This window comes from Lissotriton vulgaris, chromosome 7 (genome assembly GCF_964263255.1).
Source record: "Lissotriton vulgaris chromosome 7, aLisVul1.2, whole genome shotgun sequence".
NCBI classification, from domain to species: domain Eukaryota; kingdom Metazoa; phylum Chordata; class Amphibia; order Caudata; family Salamandridae; genus Lissotriton; species Lissotriton vulgaris.
Genome location: NC_141695.1, coordinates 1,316,810,747 through 1,316,831,374, shown reverse-complemented (window position 1 = coordinate 1,316,831,374; position 20,628 = coordinate 1,316,810,747). Strand labels below are relative to the sequence as shown.

The following is a 20,628-nucleotide window of genomic DNA, read 5'->3' as shown; positions in this document are numbered from 1 at the left end:
CAGCAGAGAAAACAGGGTGCGCAGATTATGGGAGGTGGATCTGCCTGCTACGAAGCCAGATTGGTCGGGCAGGACAATTCTAGTCATCAGTAGTGATAGTCTCGTGGCGAGGACCTTAGCAAGGATCTTCACATCACAATTTAAAAGGGAGAGTGGGCGGTAAGAGTCACAGGAAGTAGGGGTCTTGCCAGGTTTCAGAAGGGAGGTGATAACCACTTCACGCATGGATCGAGGTAGTTTACCATCAGCTAACGATTCAGTGAAGACTTCGTTAAGTACGGGTGCCATAATATCAATATAAGCTTTGTAAAATTCGGCTGGGATGCCATCGAGTCCCGGGGCCTTTCCATTCTGTAGGGACATAATGGCTTCGCGAACTTCCTCGAGCTCAAAAGGAGCCGCTAGGAACTCCCTGTCACCGTCGCTAAGCCAGCACAGCGCCACTTCGTTCATATAGTCAGCGTATGGAGCATCAGCTTCTGCCTTCGAGGTATATAGTGCCGTGTAGTGTGTTGTGAATGCAGTCAGTATCCCATCCGACTCTCTAGTGATAGTGCCATCCTCAGCGATAAGTTCTAATATTGTGTTGTGTTCACGTGGCGCGCGCGTGAGTGAGGCTAGCACTTTACCAGGCCTATCCCCCTCGCAGTATTTCCGGGCCACCCAGTGTTTGCCCCGGTATTTCGCCTCTCTTGCAGTCTCCTCCTCATACTTGGTTAGTGTGTCCCGAAAGGTTGCCTGCAGGAGTGGGTCATCGCTCATCACCATTTGGAGCTCCAGTGCATGCAACTCTCTTTCCAGTGTGGTTATGGTTCGCAGAATATCCCGCAGGACCCCATGGCTCTTGGAGATACAGAATCCCCGAATAGTGACTTTGAAGGCCTCCCATATGTGTTCCACTGATTCTACTGAGTCCTTGTTTCTAGGAAAGAAGTCCCTGATCTCCTCGCCCAACTCCGTGCGAAAGAGCTCATCAAGGAGCGTATTGGGGTTCAACCTCCAGTGCGGCCGTGGACTATCCCACCCAGGAGTCCGGAACCGCAGTCTAACAGGGCTGTGATCCGAATAGGTCCTGGGCAAATGTTCGGCCTCTAACAGCTCCCCAGTGACCTCCCGATCTACCAAAAAGTAATCCAAGCGCGCCCAGGTCCCGGTGTGATGCGTAAAGTGCGTGCCTTCCCGCCCGTGGGGATGTAGCTGTCGCCAGGCGTCAAATAGCCCACCCTCTTCCATTAGCCCCTCCAAAATCTCCCGAGCTCGGGGCTTGTAAGAATGAACACCATCCGCTCTATCTAGGGAGGGTACCAAGGCCAGATTAAAATCGCCTCCCCAGATGACGTGTCTTGCCCCGATGGACACAATCTTGCCCCACAGTGTGGAAAAGAAACCAGGTGAGTCAATATTCGGTGCGTACATTGAGACAAATAAATAAACATCATGCCCCATTCTCCCCCACAACAATACGTATCTCCCCTCCTTGTCTGCCATTTCTCCCATGTGAAAGAAAGGTACACCTCGGGCAATAAGTATCGCCACCCCTCTAGCATAAGACGAATAGGAAGAAAAAGCGCGAGTACACGCCCATTTCTGTCCAAACGGGGCGTCCCTGCGCGCAGGCAAGTGTGTCTCTTGTAGTAGGGCTACTTGCACACGGTGTCTAGTCAAGTAGGCGATCACATTCCTGCACTTCCGAGCATCGTTCAGCCCCCGGACATTCCATGAGAGACAGGTTAATCGTGCAGTCGAGTTCACCACAGCCATAAGCACTTTGACATTAAAGAAGAAGGCGGCCAAGCGGGCCAAAGCATGGAGTCACAGCCGCAACAGTAGCGCCAGGCCTCACACCACATCAGCACATGCAAACACCAGCTATGCAATAGTAACCTCATAACGTCCGAACCCCCCCCACCCACCCCAGCATCCCAAACATGCCAGTAGCCATGGAATCCCCAAGCACATCCCCCCCTCACACCCCTCCCCCCCAACTTCAGGGTGGTAAAAAAACCAACATTCAATTGTCTGGTGGGGAACACCCAATTAGGGAACATCTAGAGGTACACGCTGCCACTATCTGGCCCATAGCTCCAGACTGTACCGCCCTCGGTGGAGGCTAGGGCCAAGAGAGCGGTCCTTGATATACGTTACCACAGGGGGTGCGATGTCCAGTAAGTCCGATCCACATGGTTCCGCCTAACCGCCAAAAGGTGCGTCAGCACCGACCAGTAGATAATCACGTTCTTGCCAAATATCGAAGGTCATTAAGGCAGTTAATCTTCCTGGCGGTCAGGAGGCAGGTCATCGATCTCCAGGTCGTCCTCAGGTGCCCGGTCGTCTCTGCGCGCCCCTCGGATGGATTTAAAGTAGTCTTCGGCTTTCTGCGGATTAGTGAAGAAGCGTTGTTTGCCTTGATGAGTAACCCTCAGCTTCGCAGGATATAAAAGTGCATAGTCTATCTGGGCCTCGCGAAGTTTCTTTTTTATTGGTAGGAATTTGCGCCTTTCATCCTGAACCGTTGGTGTAAAATCAGGATAAATGGAAAAGGTGATGCCGTCGTACCTCAGCGACCTCTGTGTCCGGGCCGCTCGAAGAGCCGTGTCGCGATCCCGGTAATTCAGAAGTCGAGCGATTATGGGTCTCGGTGGTAGGCCAGGCTGGGGCATAGGTGTCAGTGATCGGTGAGCCCTTTCCACTATGAATTGCGAGGAGAAGGCGTCCTCCCCTATTGAGCCCTTGAGCAACTTCTCCACATAGAGTTCCATTCTGCCTGTGGCAGTGGATTCCGGCACATTGGTAATGCGAATGTTATTGCGGCGGCTGCGCGCTTCTAAGTCCTCATTCTTCGCCGCGATGACACGGAGGAGGTTATCCATTCTCGCTAACTGCGTTGCATGGGTCGCGGCGGCGTCGGTGTTGTCGGAGATCCTTTGCTCCGCAGTCGTAAGGCGTTCTTCATGGCAATCCACTTTGTGGACCAGGGCGTCCAGTCGGGCCGTGACTCCATCCACTTTTTTCTACCACGGTAGCGAAGCCCTGTCGCATTTCCTGTAGAAGGCTGGCGATATCCGCAGCAGGGGCATCAGGCTGGGTAGGCTGCGCAGGTGGCTCACCAGAACCCTGGCGCGTCTGCGTCGATGTGTGGCCCTTGCGAGTGCCATCAAAGCTTAGTTTGGGCTGGCGAGCGTCCGGGCGCCCCATGGTGATATCTCCAAACCAGTGAGGGTCCAGAGAGGTTAGCGAGGACAATAGTGGCCAAGCGGGCGGTCAGCAGCCGGTTGTGTAGCAGGAGTGACTCAGAGGTTGGAGCCCCCCAGCGGCGCAGAGTGCGCGCAGCGACACAGGCAGTGCCACGTGGTCAGCAATAGGTCTATGGTAGCAGATGACCGCCGCTCATTCAGTAGTAGCCCTAGGTGCCGGCCAGGCTGCGTGGGCGCCGAAGCGCTAGTCTGTGCGCCAACTCTTCAGGCCAAATCCCCTTTGCCAGCCGTCACTGCGTGGAACACAATGCACCAGGTATCTCTGTGGGGGAAGGGCAGTCAGGCCTCTGGATTGCTGCTGTCCCCGCTACCAGTGGCCGCTGGCTCTACGGCAGTTCATGAGCCAGGAGCGCTATCTGCAGCTCGGGGGCTCCGCTCCGCCCCAGCAGCCTCGCTGACTCACCCCTGACTCCGGGACCGGCAGGCAGCGCACTCAGCCCCGGGTCCGCTGCAGCTCCGGGGACAGGCACGGCCGCCGGCCGGGCACCAGATAGCTCGCCGAAGGCAGGTCTTGAAACGGAACAGCAAGGCTGCACTGAAGAGGAAGTCGAGCGCAGGAGGAGAAGCGCCGCTCTCCCTCTCAGCCTGCACCGTGGTCCGACCCGGAGGAGCGAGCAGGCAGGATGTCCGTGCGGCCCTTCGACCTCGTGGCGGCCTCCGGGGTCGCGTAGCTGCGGTGGCCGGGGTCTCTCCTCAGTGCGCTCCAGGGCTGATGGCGGGGAATCTTTGGGAGCCCGTATCTCCGGCTCCGAGCCCCCCAGACGCTCCAAACTTCAGTCGAGTGTAGGAGGCACTCCAGTGATGCTGGGACCGGGTTTCTGGGGGTCACACGGCCCCCGTGGCGGCAGTTTAATGCAGGATCAATAATCAAGGAGCGGGAGCTGCAGGTCTAGGCAGCCATTCCGCAAACGCGCCCTCTAGCGCCCCCTATCATCTCCAAACCTTAAAACCGAACGGCATGAATGAAAGGACTGAATTTGCATGCTATCTGTGAATAGACATTCTTAATCCAGAATTTCATAAATTATTTTTATGACTGACGCTGGTTTAGTAATCTAAAATGTGTGATTTAATTTTGATTTACCCATATAGTTGTTATTTTATTTTCATGCTTTGATGAAGCTCAGCCAATTGTTGTTATTATCCACGCATTTTTTTGGGAACTTTATATTTCACTAACATTGAACATCAGGTTCACTCGTGTACTTGTGTATACACCTTTAACTCGCTTACGGTAGGCACATACTTAACCACACCCCCCGCCTATACATGTCACATGTTCCTGTCACGGGACACGGAAGTATCTGTGGCGTCCTCACCGACGATATCCCAGAAAGATTCCTTCAGCGTTTTTAAATGCGATAAGCCTATTTTCTTTGAGCAGTTTTAAGCCATTAAATGCGATATGCATCTCCCTACGTTACTAACTGGTTTACCACAACGCTATCATCTGCATGGTTGTACATACTTAGTCACCCAACTGCATGCCTTCGAGCACGCCCCGAGTAGTCATATCCTAGTATTTAACATTCACCGTGCACTTTTTCAGCACTTTTTTCCATAACGTCAATAGAACATGTTCTCCGATGCCTGTTCCTAATTCTGTCAGTTTTGAGTGATCATTTCATTTAAACGATATGCACGTTGGACACACCCTCCCGTCAACCGATACAATCCACTTTAGCCAATCTTCAATCATGATATTCACCAGTATCCTCACGGTAGTGGATACAATTCAGTGGCGCGTTCGCATTAGTGAATTAGTTCATGTTTATTTTTTCAATAGATATCCCTCTGATGAAGGCAAAAGCCGAAATGCATTGGAAATGAGCAATAAACGTTGTTTTCAATTGATGAACACCAAACCGCATGATGTGCAACATTGAGTCAAGAAGCATTGCTACTCTCTTGGATGTATAAAATGAAGATTAAAATCATCTACATTTATTGAAATTTTGTCGTACAAAATCTTAATATTGAAATAGAGCTGTGTAAGTGCAGTACTTATACATCAGTGCCCAAGGAGACACTCACACGTATGTGTTGGTGCTACCACTGTTAAATTTGAGAGTGGTCATGCAGGGTTGGAGGATGGATCTGGTGATAGAGTCAGGCAGGGCGGAGCAATGAAAAATCTCCTTATGTCATGGAAGGGGTCCAGAGGCAGAACCTCATGGGATGTTACCAGCCAGATTTTCCTGTTGGTGTACTCATGTCCAGTATTCTCACATTCAGACAATCTAGGTGCGGTAGTGGTGGTTGGTTATAATTAAACGGAGCAATGGCCCACCTGGAAATACTGCTTCACCCGATAAATAATCCGGGTTTCCTGTTACAGTGTTCTCTGTATAGCTCCACAAAATGGCAAAAGTTGTGTAAAAACACAACAGTCCAAATTGGCAAACAGTACAAACAAAGATGCAAACATCATCTACTGACCAAAAAGGTAAGATGATAGGATTAATCTTGAGTGAACCCGGTGTCCACACATGCTCTAGCACTGAAAGAAAATGTACCCATGAGCTGAAAGATGTACTTTCCCCCATTCCTTTGGACAACCACCAAGCAGGACTCATTATGTCGGGACCTAATGCCCATCGTAACTGAAATGAAATATATTGAGTTTGAAAGATAACTAATTTTTTGTAAAAATCTGTACAAAATCCTTTTCTGCAGACTCAGTCTGACCACAGCCCAAATGATAACCTGGAGCACTTACCTCCTGCACCACGGTTCCCATAGCCAGTGGTCCAACACCTGGACCCAGTACTGAATTGGTGTGTAGGGTAAGGCAGGCAGACAGGCTGGATGGTATTAGTAAAGAGAATTCCATCTGACATTTTCACTAGTGCAACATCATAGCTGCTTGGGATGTCCATATAGTAGAAGTAGTCTGTGTAGTTCTCATGAAAAACGATCTGTTCGATGCTTCTTGAAAAGAGAAGAGAATGCAAGTATTCGAAGAAAGACCAGGGATACACTTGGGCTCCTGGAAAGGCTATTCTCCAGGCACCGAGGTCACTAATTTCAAGCCTGCGGGAAAAAAAGGATATATTAAAATCCAGAGATAATATTGAGGTTCATAATCTGCATGAACTATAGCCAGGGGAAGCTGGTGAGAAGAATACATGAAAGGCATCTTATTATGAGGTTGGAGGAAATCCTGATTCATTTGGTAATGGAAGTTACTGACTGAATCTGCATTATGAGCCTTGAGGAATACACTATACTTGCAGAGTGCTTCACTCGCTTTACACCAAAGCAAGCCTGGCAACATGTCAAAGAGGAGAAGTTCCTGGTATCTGGGAAAAATCTGTGGAAAGTGATGTGGAAACATTGGTTTATGTGGTTCCTGCACCAGATAATTACCTATCTCAGGGCAGAATTCCATGCTTATTACCCCCAACCTCATAAGGAGGTCCATAGCATCTCTCACAATAGGCCTCTGTTTGACATTATGCCAAATAGCCAGACCTCTCCCAAATGCTTTACCCCATGAACAGTAGCCAGTAATTACACCTCCCAACCTTCATGTCAGGATAGCTTACTCTATTGTTTTCAAACACAAAGACACACCCCGTCAGGGTGCTAATTACTGCCAATAAAGAGAAGGAAAACCACCTGAAATGGTTTATCACTTCAAATTTTCTGGACAGCAAAATCATGTTGCAAAGTTACATTTACAATACAGTTTTTGAAAAAAGCTTACTTCACCTTGAACAAACGTTTTGATAAATAGTCAAAATAAACGTTTAACTTAGTAGCATATTCGTAACATGAAATGATCGAGTAACATTTCTTTTAATCATAAACATGCCTTGTTCACCTTCTTCACAGAAAAAAGATACAGTAGCCCTTCAAAGACATTGTAGCTAGTCACTGTAAGGGAATACTTTTTTTTTTAATATTATGGTATCCCACTTTCATACTTTAAACACATGACCTTGTGATTTGCAGGGCAACTTAAGGGGTGAAGTAACTCATGCATAAAAGATGGTTCTACATGCTAACATTGTTTTCTATGGCATATATCACATCAGTGTTCTATCTTTAAGCCTTTCAGGCCATAAGTGTAAGTCAGGAAGCATTCTTTTGTAGTAACTCATCTTGATGGTGAAAATGTAGAAAACAAACAACATGTGACAATTCAAAAACATGCAATTTCTCATTCACGTCCATGTACTCCAATACCCCAAGAGACTGCCTCAACAAAACCGCCACTTACTGCCGGACTTCATGCAGATGAGACCAGTATAAAATACATCCCTTTATATTATTCAAAGTGAACATTTGTACTATCACAGGCCGAGAACGAAGAAAGCAGTGGGTTCGAACTAAAAGTGCAAACTGCAGGACCCTTGCCAACTAATATTCTTGTTGGATTGCAATACCAATAATCTCCGATACATTGGGATTTTTGTCTCTCAATCAAGTTTTCTATGACAGAGAAGGCCTAAGTGCCACTGGCGTGGGCTACAATGATCAACAGCCCAACATCACATCTTCTCCATGCTCCGTTGCACTCGCCTAATAGTGTATGTATGCATGTATGTAGGGAATTTGTAAAGCGCAGCAATGAACCCCGCAGGGGTATCTCCGCCCTAACATAAAAAACAGAGTAGACTGGCACATACTTCCATAACTCAAGCCTTGAATCTTTCCGTCTTCAGAAGTTTTCTGAAGCAAACAAAGCTAGAACATTCACGTAGTTCCTATGGCAGGGAATTCCAATGTTTTGGGGCCAGGTAGGCAACCGTTTTGCCTCCAGATCGAATTTTCTTAAAACGAGGGACCGCCAGCAGCCCTTTGCCTTCCGATCTAAGACAGCGGTTCGGGCAATACAGTTTAAAGTTATCCGCCATGTAACTCTGGCTTTTGCCAAAAACGGCTCTGTGAGCAAAGCAACAGAGCTTGAACTTTATTATCTGGCGAATAGGAAGCCAATGGAGAGACTTCAATAATGGCCCAGGGGTGGTATGAGGTGCTTTATTAAGGACTAAGCGTTCGGCCACATTTTGAACGATCTGTAATCTACTAGGAAAGTCCTCGTTGACAGAGGTCAGTAAAGCATTACAATAGCCAAGGCGACCTATAATCAGAGCCTGAACTACGGCTCTATGTACCGCGAGGGGCAGCCAAATGAACACTCTGTGCAAAAGGCTCAGGGTATGATAGCAGGACCCAGCAGTGGTCATTACTTGATCTTTCATTGATAGCTGTGCATCCAGCCAGACCCCTAGATTTTTTGCCACCAAGGTAGGACAGGGGGCAAGGCCTAACACTGTTGGCGACCAGGTGGTAAGTGCAGGACCAAAAAGCAAGATTTCGGTTTTGGCCGCATTTAACTGAAAGAACTTTTCAGTCATCCAATCAGCTATGGCAGACATGCCTTTAGCAAAACGCTGATCGACTGACTCCATATCTTTATCAAAGGATAGGAGTAATTGAGTGTCGTCTGCCTAAGAGAATGGCATGAAGCTGTACTCTCGGAAGACTTTAGCAAAGGGCAAAAAGTAAGCCCTGGGGCACTCACTTACTAAGCTTCGCAGTTCGTGATCGGAAAGGGCCCAGATTGACAGTTTGTGTGCGCTGGTCTAAAAAAAACTAAAAAGCCATTTAAGCACCAGCTCCTGTAGACCGGCTTCTCTCAGTCGAAATATCAATTTCTGAAGAGAGACCGTGTCAAAGGCTGCGGTTAGATCCAACAGGACCAACATCACTCCTTAATTATCATCTAAGGCCATTTTAATATAGTCCGTAACCCCAATGAGAGTTGTCCAAGTGGAGTAGTTGGATCTAAACCCGGACTGTAGGAATCAAGGATGCCATTTGTCTCAAAGTAGTCCATTAACTGAGTGTTAACATGGCTCTCCGCCATCTTGCCCATTAAAAGAAGCGAAATGGGACGTTAGTTGGAGAGCACTTCGGCAGGCACCTGATCTTTCTTCTTGATGGGTAGAACTTGAGCAGCCTTCCAATCTAAAGGCACACTGCCTTCATATAGTGACGAGTTTAAGATCTCAGCAATGGGGGCAGCCAAGAAAGGGGCTGGAAGGGAAAACTTATGGGCAGGCATAATATTCAAAGAAGATCCAGATTTAGTTTTTTTCTAGCATGGCTTCCGCTTGTGAAACATCAATATGTTTAAACTGTTTCAGACCATCTCCTGAGCCTAATTGCGGTACTCATTCAGATTTAATAGGTAGGATCTGGTCCATATTTTTGGGAAATTCTTTATAAATCAAGTTGATTTTGTCGTCAAAATATATAGCTAGATTATCACATAAACCCTGAGAGGGGGTGATCAGCTGTGCACATGCTGTAGGATGGGTAAGGGCTTTAGGAATTTTATAAAGATCTTTTGATGAGTTACCTGCCTGGTCAAGTTTAGTTATATAATGGTTTTACGTGCCCTTTTTAGATTCTTATGATAGATAGTAAGGGCCAGTTTGAATTTTAATTTATCTGTCTCCAGCTGGAATTTATGCCAAGATTTTTTAAAGTATTTGCACCTGGATTTTTCACTGTGTAGATCATCAGTGTACCATTCTTCACTTTTTTTTTCTGGAGTTGACTAGTTGGTGTGACATAGGCGCTAGCTAATTAAAAACAGGGGGAACAACATTTTTTCGAAAGATTCAGATGTAACTCTGCGCCAACGTCTTTAAGGACCTTTCGCAGAATGTCCCGTCATTAACGGTCTGCATTTGCTCTGGATTTTAAATGGAATCATAAAATGATCTGAGCACATTAGTGGGCAGGCAGGATCAGCAAAAATATGAGGAGATGTGGAGAGTATAATATCCAGTGGAAATGATAAACAAGGCAGAGTTTCAAATGTGGCCAATGTCAGTGGTTTTCTGCAGTGAGGAACAAAAGGCTGGCTAGAAGCTGCGGCTTGAAGATTTTAATACTTTCATTAACAATGATACTCCAGTAATGAAGTATAGTTGATTTTGTAATATTTATTATTCACTATGTAGATATAGGGTGAGAAGTAGCTCCATATTTTCCGAACAAGTCCATGGGTGACACTTACTAAAAAGAGGAAGGGTGCCTTGAAAAAGTGTAGGCTAAGTGCTGAAAACCCTCAAAGCACTGGTGCGCTTACGGAGGCCCAGCAGACACTCCAGTATATCATCCGTGAGCTGTAAGTGTGTAATCTGCCCAAGTGCCACTGCTGCATGGGTTAAATAAAGTCGGTCTGGTACACCAGTGACCTGTACAAAGGCGTCCCGATCCAGGAGAGTACCATCGCCAAACAGCGACCCAACCTCCGACACTCCTGCATCTGCCCACACACTTAGCCGGGCCTTCGTGAGTCTGTCCCCAGCGGTCGGTATTCCCAAAAGTGAGATGTTACCAGCATATGGAAGCACAGTTGGGGTGTAAAGAAGGACCTTCCTCCAGCAGTGAAGTGCTATTTTGATTAATGGAGGCACAACGAGGGGATCCTTACCTTCGGTAGGACCAGTGTGTGTAGGGCACTTCGCTCTAAGTCCCAGGTCTCAAACCCTATTTCCTGCAGGTTCCTGCCTGCTATCCATTAGGACAACCATTGGAGCTGGCAGGCGTGGTAATAGGCTCTACGGTCAGGTACTCCCAATCCACCCTTCCGAGGTTCCAACTGCAGCTTCTTGAGGCTTATCCTCCATCAGCCTGTCCTCCTTATAAACTCCAGTAGTATTGTATCCAGAGTTCGGAAGGTGGACTGAGGCACCACTAGAGGTAAGTTCACAAATAAATACAGAAGACGGGATAGCACCACCATCTTGGAAATTGCAACCCTCCCCATCACCGACAGTGGCAAGGATGTCCAAAACGATATACAGGAGAGTATGCTAGTAATCGCCTATGACAGATTACTATCTAATTTGTCCGCCTGTGTTCTGTATATCTGGATTCCTAAGTACTTAAATGTATGATGGGCCACTGGTAATTTATAATCACTGAAGTGGAGCGTGTCTGGGTGAGGTCCGTCATGTAGATAGAACGTGTTTGATTTCTCTTCATTTATGGCCAGCTCCGAGATACGTTCAAAGGGGAAAAATATTGTGGGGAGAGGTTGCGCCCTAGCAGAGAGATCACGTAGGTAAATAATTATATAATCTGCGTAGATTGAGATTAAGTGTGAGGTACTGCCGACTAAGATCCCCAGGTGTTCAGCAGACTGCTGCAGCGCTATCACCAGCGGCTCCACAGCAAGGACATACAATAGAGGGGACAGGGGGAATTCCTGCCGCGTGCCTCTGTGTATAGTGTATTCTCGCGAAATATGACATCCGGTACGAGCTCTTGTGGTAGGGCTAGTATATAGCAGGCGCACCCATTGAAGATATTCTGGCAGAAGCCCGAAACGTCGCAGGGCTGCAAACATGTATCCCCACGTAATGGAATCAAAGGCTTGGCGGAGATCCAATGCTATACAGCCAACGGTGGCACACTCCGCTGGGGCAAGCTGCATGATGTGATGCAAGGGTCTAATATTTAAAGAGGTACTGCGTGCGGGCAGAAACCCACATTGGTCTTTATGAATTAGGGCATTTAGGTGGGGTAAGAATCGGTTTGCCAGGACCTTACTCAGGATCTCGTATTCGGTCGCTAATACAGACAAGGGTTTGTAACTAGATAGAGCCGCACTGTCTCGTCCCGGTTTAGTGAGTGAGACGACTAAGGCTTGCATGGTGGAGTGGGGCAGGTGTCGAGATTCCAAGGCTGTTCCATATAACTCTTCCAACTTGGGGACGGGAATGTCTGAGTATGTTTCAAAGAATTCTATAGGCAGGCCATCGAGGCCCGGGACCTTGTTATGCTTCAGTCCCTTAATTGCGGCTCGTATCTTGTGTCTAGTAATGGGGCCCAAAAGCTCCTTATGTGTGTCTGCTTTCAGACATGGGTATGTGACACCACTGAGAAAGTCATCCATTACAGTGTCATCAATATGTGTAGGTCGACTATATAGGGTACTGAAATAGTTACAAAAAGTGTTGTTTATTTCTAGTTGAGTGTGGACTATGCCCTTATTAGGTACATTAATCTGGGTGATGGGGCGGGGTGTTGTGTTGTCTCTCAATATCCGGTCCAACAGCGATCCAGACTTATCAGCTTTGGTATGCTTCAGTTGTAAAAAAGCCCTATAATCTATGACCCGAAGGGTTTCAAGGATCTCAGCATGCTGGATGCGTGAGTCCTGCAAAGGGGCCTGCTTGTCTGGGTCTCTCGCCACAGCGTGTTCTGACTCGGTCAGTAGGTTTTCAATACGAATAAGGTTTCTGTGGATCTCCTGTCGTGCCTCCACTGTCGATCCAATTGCCACACCCCTCACAACCACCTTAAGTGCGTCCCATTCAATAAGATTAGAGGAAGCTGTGTTCCAGTTCTCAGAAAAGTAATTTGTGATAGTCGTAGATAACGTGGTACGAAAGGGGGAATCCTCTAGTAGCTGGGGCCACAATTTCCAAGTAAGAACCGGGGTGGGTATTCTGCCCCAGGTAAGTGTGATCTCTAAAGGGCAGTGGGCAGAAAAGGTCTTGGCCAGGTTTGTGGAGTGTGGTATCTTGGTGGCAATGTGCATGGAACATAGAAACCTATCTATTCTAGTATGGGTTCAGTCTCCTGAGGCGAAAAGCCGGGAGCATAAGCTATATTGAATTGTTTGTCATTTTAAAACTTCACTTGCATTTTAAAACTTTACTTGCCATTTCTCAAGCACCTCGCACTTTTAGGGCACGGTAGAGCGGACCTAGCGCTCACGTGACCCCCTCGCACCGGCTGCCATCGCCGCTGGCCACGCCCACCTCGAGGCCACGCCCCCTTCCCGCCCTTCATAAGCGCTGATACGCTAGCGCTCGGTTGGGTTCAGTCTCCTGAGGCGAAAAGCCGGGAGCAGAAGCTATATTGCATTGTTTGTCATTCTAAAACTTTACTTGCATTTTAAAACTTTACTTGCCATTTCTCAAGCACCTCGCACTTTTAGGGCACGGTAGAGCGGACCTAGTGCTCACGTGACCCCCTTGCACTGGTTGCCATCGCCGCTGGCCACGCCCACCTCGAGGCCACGCCCCCTTCCCGCCCTTCATAAGCGCTGATACGCTAGCGCTCGGTTGGGTTCAGTCTCCTGAGGCGAAAAGCCGGGAGCAGAAGCTATATTGAATTGTTTGTCATTTTAAAACTTCACTTGCATTTTAAAACTTTACTTGCCATTTCTCAAGCACCTCGCACTTTTAGGGCACGGTAGAGCGGACCTAGCGCTCACGTGACCCCCTTGCACCGGCTGCCATCGCCGCTGGCCACGCCCACCTCGAGGCCACGCCCCCTTCCCGCCCTTCATAAGCGCTGATACGCTAGCGCTCGGTTGGGTTCAGTCTCCTGAGGCGAAAAGCCGGGAGCAGAAGCTATATTGAATTGTTTGTCATTCTAAAACTTTACTTGCATTTTAAAACTTTACTTGCCATTTCTCAAGCACCTCGCACTTTTAGGGCATGGTAGAGCGGACCTAGCGCTCACGTGACCCCCTTGCACCGGCTGCCATCGCCGCTGGCCACGCCCACCTCGAGGCCACGCCCTCTTCCCGCCCTTCATAAGCGCTGATACGCTAGCGCTCGGTTGGGTTCAGTCTCCTGAGGCGAAAAGCCGGGAGCATAAGCTATATTGAATTGTTTGTCATTTTAAAACTTCACTTGCATTTTAAAACTTTACTTGCCATTTCTCAAGCACCTCGCACTTTTAGGGCACGGTAGAGCGGACCTAGCGCTCACGTGACCCCCTTGCACCGGCTGCCATCGCCGCTGGCCACGCCCACCTCGAGGCCACGCCCCCTTCCCGCCCTTCATAAGCGCTGATACGCTAGCGCTCGGTTGGGTTCAGTCTCCTGAGGCGAAAAGCCGGGAGGAGAAGCTATATTGAATTGTTTGTCATTCTAAAACTTTACTTGCATTTTAAAACTTTACTTGCCATTTCTCAAGCACCTCGCACTTTTAGGGCACGGTAGAGTGGACCTAGCACTCACGTGACCCCCTTGCACCGGCTGCCATCGCCGCTGGCAACGCCCACCTCGAGGCCACGCCCCCTTCCCGCCCTTGAGGCCTCCTATAACAATGTGCAACTTCAGAACGCGCAGCGGACGTGCGCAGCGGGCGCGCCGTTTGCGCGCCAAAGGCGCTCCTAAGGCAAGCCCGTCTGCGCCCGTCCGCGGCCGGACGGGGCCAGGGGCACGACTCCATGCCAAATTTACATCATACTCTTCTGAGGAACTTACCACCCTCCAAGGCCATTGGCCACTCTCAGAAACCGTCCGTAGGCACATCGCCTCATTAGGGCTTGTCCCTCCTTCTACTCCAACATCGCCGCCTTCCCGGTCGGCCTCTCCGCCACATTGCTTTTCCCCGCCTGATCCCTCCCCCCCTACTCCGTCATTATCTGTTCTTTTACTCAACACCAGGGCATCAGTCAAGCACCATCACGAGCTGTTTGTCCTACTCGATACTGAGAAGCCTGACTTACTGCTCTTGACCGAGACCTGGTTCTGTGATTCCTCCCTCCCCGTTCTCTTGGCTACCCTCCCCCCTTCCTACGTTGCCTTACGTGCCGATCGCCCGGCGGGCAGGGTTGGCGGTGGTGTGGCGCTAATCGCTCGGTCTGAATTGAACTTTCAAACCCTTCCCTCTCACCCATCCCCCTCACTGAGTTCCTTGTAGTCTGCTCCCTCTTCTTCTCCCCCCCTATTACCTGCCTTCTAATGTATCGCCCACCCCAGTCTTCGTCTCTGTTCTTACCGGCGTTTCAAGACCTACTTGCCAACTTGGTGGTCAACTATGCTTCGGTCTTGGTGCTAGGGGATTTTAACTACTGGCCCTCGGACCCCTCTGAGTGCACTGCTTCGAAAGAGTTCACAGAATCTCTTCTTTCTCTGAACTTTGTCCCGCACATAACTGTCCCCGCTCATTCTCACGGCCACATACTTGACCAGGTTTGGTCCCTCAACCTTCCAGTTTCCTCGGTGACTGTATCTCCTTGTCCCTGGTCCGACCATGCCCTTATCTCTTTCTCCATCTCTCTCAAACCTGTATCCAAAGCCCCACACGCCAAAAATACCTGGGCACGGAATTGGAACAGAGTTGATTTTCCTTCCTTGTCCTCCCTGCTTCGGAACTCCACTCCGACCCTTTCTGGTCTCTCATCCGACTCTCAAGCCAACGCTATTAATACCTGGCTGGCTGGAGGTTGTGACTCAGTGGCTCCCCTGCGTCGCATTTCCATCCGGCGACCCAAGGACTCCAACGGATGGTTCAACGACCACCTAAAAAAGCTAAAACTGACCGTCCGACAGGCAGAGAGGCAGTGGAGAAAAAATTACTGCCCCTCACTGAAAATCCTTTATCTCACATCACTTGCCGAATACAAAACTGCAATCCTCTCCTCCAAAACCACCTATTTTTCAACAAAAATCATGTCAGCCGAAAACAAACCTAGGGAAATCTTCAGTATAGTGAAGGACCTGGCCTATTCCGATAGAGCTTCACCCCAAATCCCTCCATCCCAGTCATTATGCGACCAACTCAACACTTACTTCTTGGATAAGATCGTTACCATCAAGGCCAACATCCCCCCCCCTCGTCTGCCTTTGTTGATCCCTCCCCTCCCACTGTTCAAAGTCATCTTAACTTCATTCCCCCCCTCACTGAGGCAATATTCCTGGAGATACTCCCCAAAGTAAAGTCGGGTTCTCCGGCAGACATCTGTCCGGCACGTATCCTGCAACAAATCTATTCTTCTTGCCCTGAACCCCCCATTACTTTCCTCAACAGCTCTCTTGCGCAGGGAGTAGTGACCCCTGCGCTCAAGTCAGCCACCATAGTGCCTATTTTAAAGAAGCCTGGCGCTGACCCGTCCATCTCAGCCAATTACCGCCCCATTTCCCTGCTGCCCTATTTGGGCAAGGTGCTGGAACGCCATGTCACCGCGGTACTCAGCGCCCACGTAGAGGTTAATGGGGGACTGGCCTCCCGCCAGGCCGGCTTCCGCCCCAGGCACTCGACCGAATCAGTTGTAGTCTCGGTCCTGGACAACCTCAGGAAGGGTATGGATAATAACAAACACCAGGCGCTGGTACTCCTCGATCTCTCCGCCGCCTTTGACACGGTGGACCATACCATCTTACTGTCCCGTGTCAAGGCGGCTGGAATTGAGGGTTCAGCCCTGATTTGGCTTTCCTCCTTCCTGAGGGACCGCACCCAGGCGGTCCGGCTAGGAGACTTTAAGACCACCCCACTCCCTGTCACCTGTGGTGTTCCCCAGGGCTCCTCTCTTTTCCCCTTACTATTCAACCTTTATATCTTTCCTCTTATTTTCGCTCTTCAGCAGCTGGAGGTCACCGTGTACAACTATGCGGATGACCTCCAGCTCATCTTTGATCTATCCTCCTCTCCCCTCTCTGTCTCTAATTTCCAGTCCATCATGACATTCATCAGGGACTGGATGAACCACAACCATCTCAAATTGAACCCGGATAAAACCGAGTTGGTTCTCACCGGTGGTTCTTCCAGTCCCTGGAACTCTCTCTTCTGGCCCCCCACTCTTGGTCCCTCCCCCACTCCTTCAACCACGGTCAAAACACTGGGTGTTAAAATGAACAGCCAGCTCACCCTCCATTCACAAATCAGCTCTGTAGTTTCCTCCTGCTTCCTCGCCCTCCGAACCATCCGCACTGTCTCCCGTTTCTTTTCTCCCTAGGCACTTAAGTTGATCATAGCCGCACTGGTGATATCGCGGCTGGACTATGCCAATGCCCTTTACAACGGCATCCCAACATACAGCCTGCGGATGCTCCAGATGGTCCAGAACCAGGCGGCCCGGTTGGTCTATGGTCTCTCACGTTATCATCACTCCACACCCCTCCTCAGGGAGCGTCACTGGCTTCCTGTTAAGGAACGTTCCCTGTTCAAGACCGGCTGCATGGTCTTCCAGGCCCGTCAAGGCACTGCCCCCGCCTTCATTTCCTCGCTAATAAAAGAATACGTCCCCACCAGAGAGCTTCGTTCTTCTTCCAAGTCTCTCCTTCAAATCCCACGTTTCAAACGTAAAAAGTGGGGTGGAACCACCTTTTCTACCTTAGCTCCCACTTTCTGGAATTCCCTCCCGATCACCTTCGTTCTGCCACTCATTATCTTTCTTTCCGTAAAGACCTAAAAACGTTTCTTTTCAAACAGGCCTTCCCCGTGTAACTTCCCTTCTCCTCTTCGACAGGTTTTTATTTTGACTCAGTTGCCGAACTCTCTACTAGCGCCAAGAAACCGTACGGTGCACGCTGCGCTCTATAAATGTTTTAAATTGGAAATTGGAAATTGGAAGTTGATGCACTGGGGAATAGAAGGAGTATTCCCTTTGTGTGGGGTGTAGTAGTCGCCAAATGTCTCTTAGTCCCCAGCCATTCGCTAATGTTTCTAGGGCAGCAGCTTGTTTGTGGGCGCCAGTGCCATGCAGCGGGGGATGGGATCTATCTAAGGCCACAACCAAAACAGTGTTACAGTTCCACCTAATATCCAGGGCTATGTGTCCCACCCAGTCAGGGCTATGCCCAGCTGATTAAGAAACTTGTCTTGAACGCAGTTTGGGGCATAAATACTGCCTAGAACCACTGGTAGGCCATCCAGGGTACCCTTCAGTGAAATGTACCTGCCCTGTTCGTCCATGCAGCGGTCCCATTCTATAAATGGGTCACCTTGGCGGACTATATAGTCGCGCCTCACACAAAAGCAGAGTAGCTGGTTGAAAATATTTAGCCCCTCCATTTCTTTCAGACCTTCAACGCCTCGGTATCAGTCCGGTGTGATTCTTACATAAAAACAATTCGCGCTTTATGCCTAAGGAGCTCTGCATGGACTCTATTTTGTTTATGTACAGTGCCAAGTCCCCGCACATTCCAGGTCAGCAGGTTATACAAGCCTAAAGTGGTGGCTTGACTAGGCATGGATCAATATTGTGCGCAGTCCTCTCCACAGCTCGGAGCCCTGTAACTATTGCAGGCCAGGAGTGTCCCTTCCCCATCAAACTAATAACACACGGCTCAGTTATTGAACTATGCTGGGCCAAACATTCAAATAGCATAATACAGTGTGTTTGCTTCGAGAGGGGTCGCTACCGCCACACATAATGACTCTAGTGTAGTCACAGAGGTTCCGGTAGCTCAACGGATCCCGGGGGGGTATACTTTTGAGCATTCACAGCTAATATAACAGATCCCCTTAGGTCACAGACTACATTAGTGCACAACATTGATAAGAACATCAAATCCAAACAGGGAGACATTGTCTGGGAGTATGGACCCTAAATGCTAATCAGACCCCCCAGGATATAGCGGCATGGATTGACAAATTTAGCGGCACAAAAATGGAAATTTAGCGGCACAAAAATGGAAATTTAGCGGCAATTTTGCGGCATTTTTTTGGGCCATTTTTCTTACAACAAACACAGATAGTCCATGTGAGTGATGAAAGACCGCAGTAGAATCCCTGAGTCGGTGGTTACCGGCGCCCTAGTGGTGTATAGAACTCACCATATGGGCCTTCAGGAGCACCGCTGTCCCTATCCGAAGCATCTGCAGCGCGGTTGCTGCTTTTACCTGACCGTCCGTGTTTGTCCACCGCATCTGGTGAACATTCTATTCAGTATATCCTTAAAAGACAGAGGACTTGCTCCAGGAGGAGCATGGGACCTGATGGAAATGCTCTTCGGGTAAGCAAAGGGAAGAACAGGTTTTGAGTCGGGTGCCTCCAAACTTTGGGGGCTGTGGTAACATACTCTGCTGTGAAGAAATGTTTGGTTCCTACAAGTCACCACCACACTACAGAGGGTTGTCAGACATGAAGTGGGCACGTCTTGATGGTGGGAAGAGTTCAATGTACGGGGTTTGCCTTTGTCCCATGTGGTGGGAATAGTGAAAAAGAATGGGTAAGCGAGAATGATGTGGGTGAGTTTAGGGTATCACATCTGTGTGACACCTTTGATATGCACCAGATGGTGGGACGCACTCTATGGATGTGAGAGGTAATTTTGTTATGGCCAAGAACACATTTATAAATGTCTCCTTTCCTGCATATTCACAGCCAGGTGAAAAAACATTGTTGCTCTCACTCTCGGAGATAGGCTTGTCTTTTGAAAATCTTTGTCCCTCTACTCGCAGCTCCACCAGGCCCCTCAAATTCTACACTGATCCCCAACTCTCCTTCAGAGATCAAGTGACAGACCACCTTGCACCCGCTAAACCTGTTCTGCAAAATCCCCACCCCTCTCCTTCCATTCCACCCTTCAGTTCAGGCCCGGTCTCACGTCAGTCACCTCTCGGTACCTCCAGGCCCTACTAGCTCCGACAAAGGCTTTCTACACCGCCCAAAACAACCAAAGACATCTCCCCCACAAGACTGAGCTGCATTGGTTCCCCCCTTCCATCTCGCATTCAGTTAAAAACAAACAGCATTATCTCATCTCTCCTTAAAACCAGAAAATCCTGCTGATAACCTGACCATCTCTGGCCCCCCAGGACCACGCACTGCCACACCCTGCAAAAGGTGCAGATTCAGAAAGGGGGGAAGAAACTTGAAAAGCAGCCTTATCCTACGGCCTGGGAACACATGGCCCACCTGTTGCCACGATATCCACCTGAAACTCACCCAAGACTTACATCAACTATTGAGATTGGATTTTTAGGTCTAGGTCCAGAAAGCTCATTTCGACATATAACATATAGATGTAGGCTTTGGGGCAGCCCATGTGAGCCACTGGCTTGTTTGACTGACCCTTTACACAAAACAGATTCTCAGGAGATTATATTATCATGTGGTTGTTGGGAGGCAGAGGGTTGTTCTAATTACTATGTTTGCTTACCATTTAGGAGAGAACCTGTGGTGACTCTAAATGCAACTTGCAACAACATAATAAAGTGATAGCCTAATAATGTGCAACTTCCACCCATTCCCGTGTGAGGTGGTTGTCAGTGGTAACACCTGTTCGACTTCTAGCCACAACAATGCTCTGTGTGTTGCTCTGTGCTGTGTGATTAGGATGTAGGTTATGTCTGACTCCAATCCTAGTGATGGGCACCTTCTTCCTCCCCTCCTTCATTCCACCTCCTTCCCAAAACCCCAGAGAACCACTTTTGTGTTCTCCGATATGAGCTGCCTTTACTACCTTCTATTGCAGTTTCCAGGCAGCGTCACTGCAGGATGACCCATGTACCCTGACATGACCAGTGACTGGACTGTATACCGCTCACTGTCTACCGCTCACTGGCATCCAGAGAAACCCACAAATGTATACCCTGCTGAGTTAAACTGGCGCCCCTGTCCGACAAGCACACTGCTCGCAGCCAGCCAGCAGC

The 20,628-nt window shown here is 49.0% G+C and overlaps 1 protein-coding gene across 2 annotated transcripts in view; it reads right to left on the bottom strand.

Moving 5' to 3' along the window:
* LOC147703583 (uncharacterized) overlaps positions 1 to 20,628 on the bottom strand; it is a 1,699,045-nt gene that overhangs the window by 602,720 nt on the left and 1,075,697 nt on the right. For both annotated transcript variants that reach the window (XM_086931923.1, XM_086931924.1), the window contains exon 15: positions 5,974 to 6,287. In XM_086931923.1, the coding sequence (XP_086788049.1) occupies positions 5,974 to 6,287 (314 nt within the window). The remainder of the gene's footprint in view (positions 1 to 5,973; positions 6,288 to 20,628) is intronic.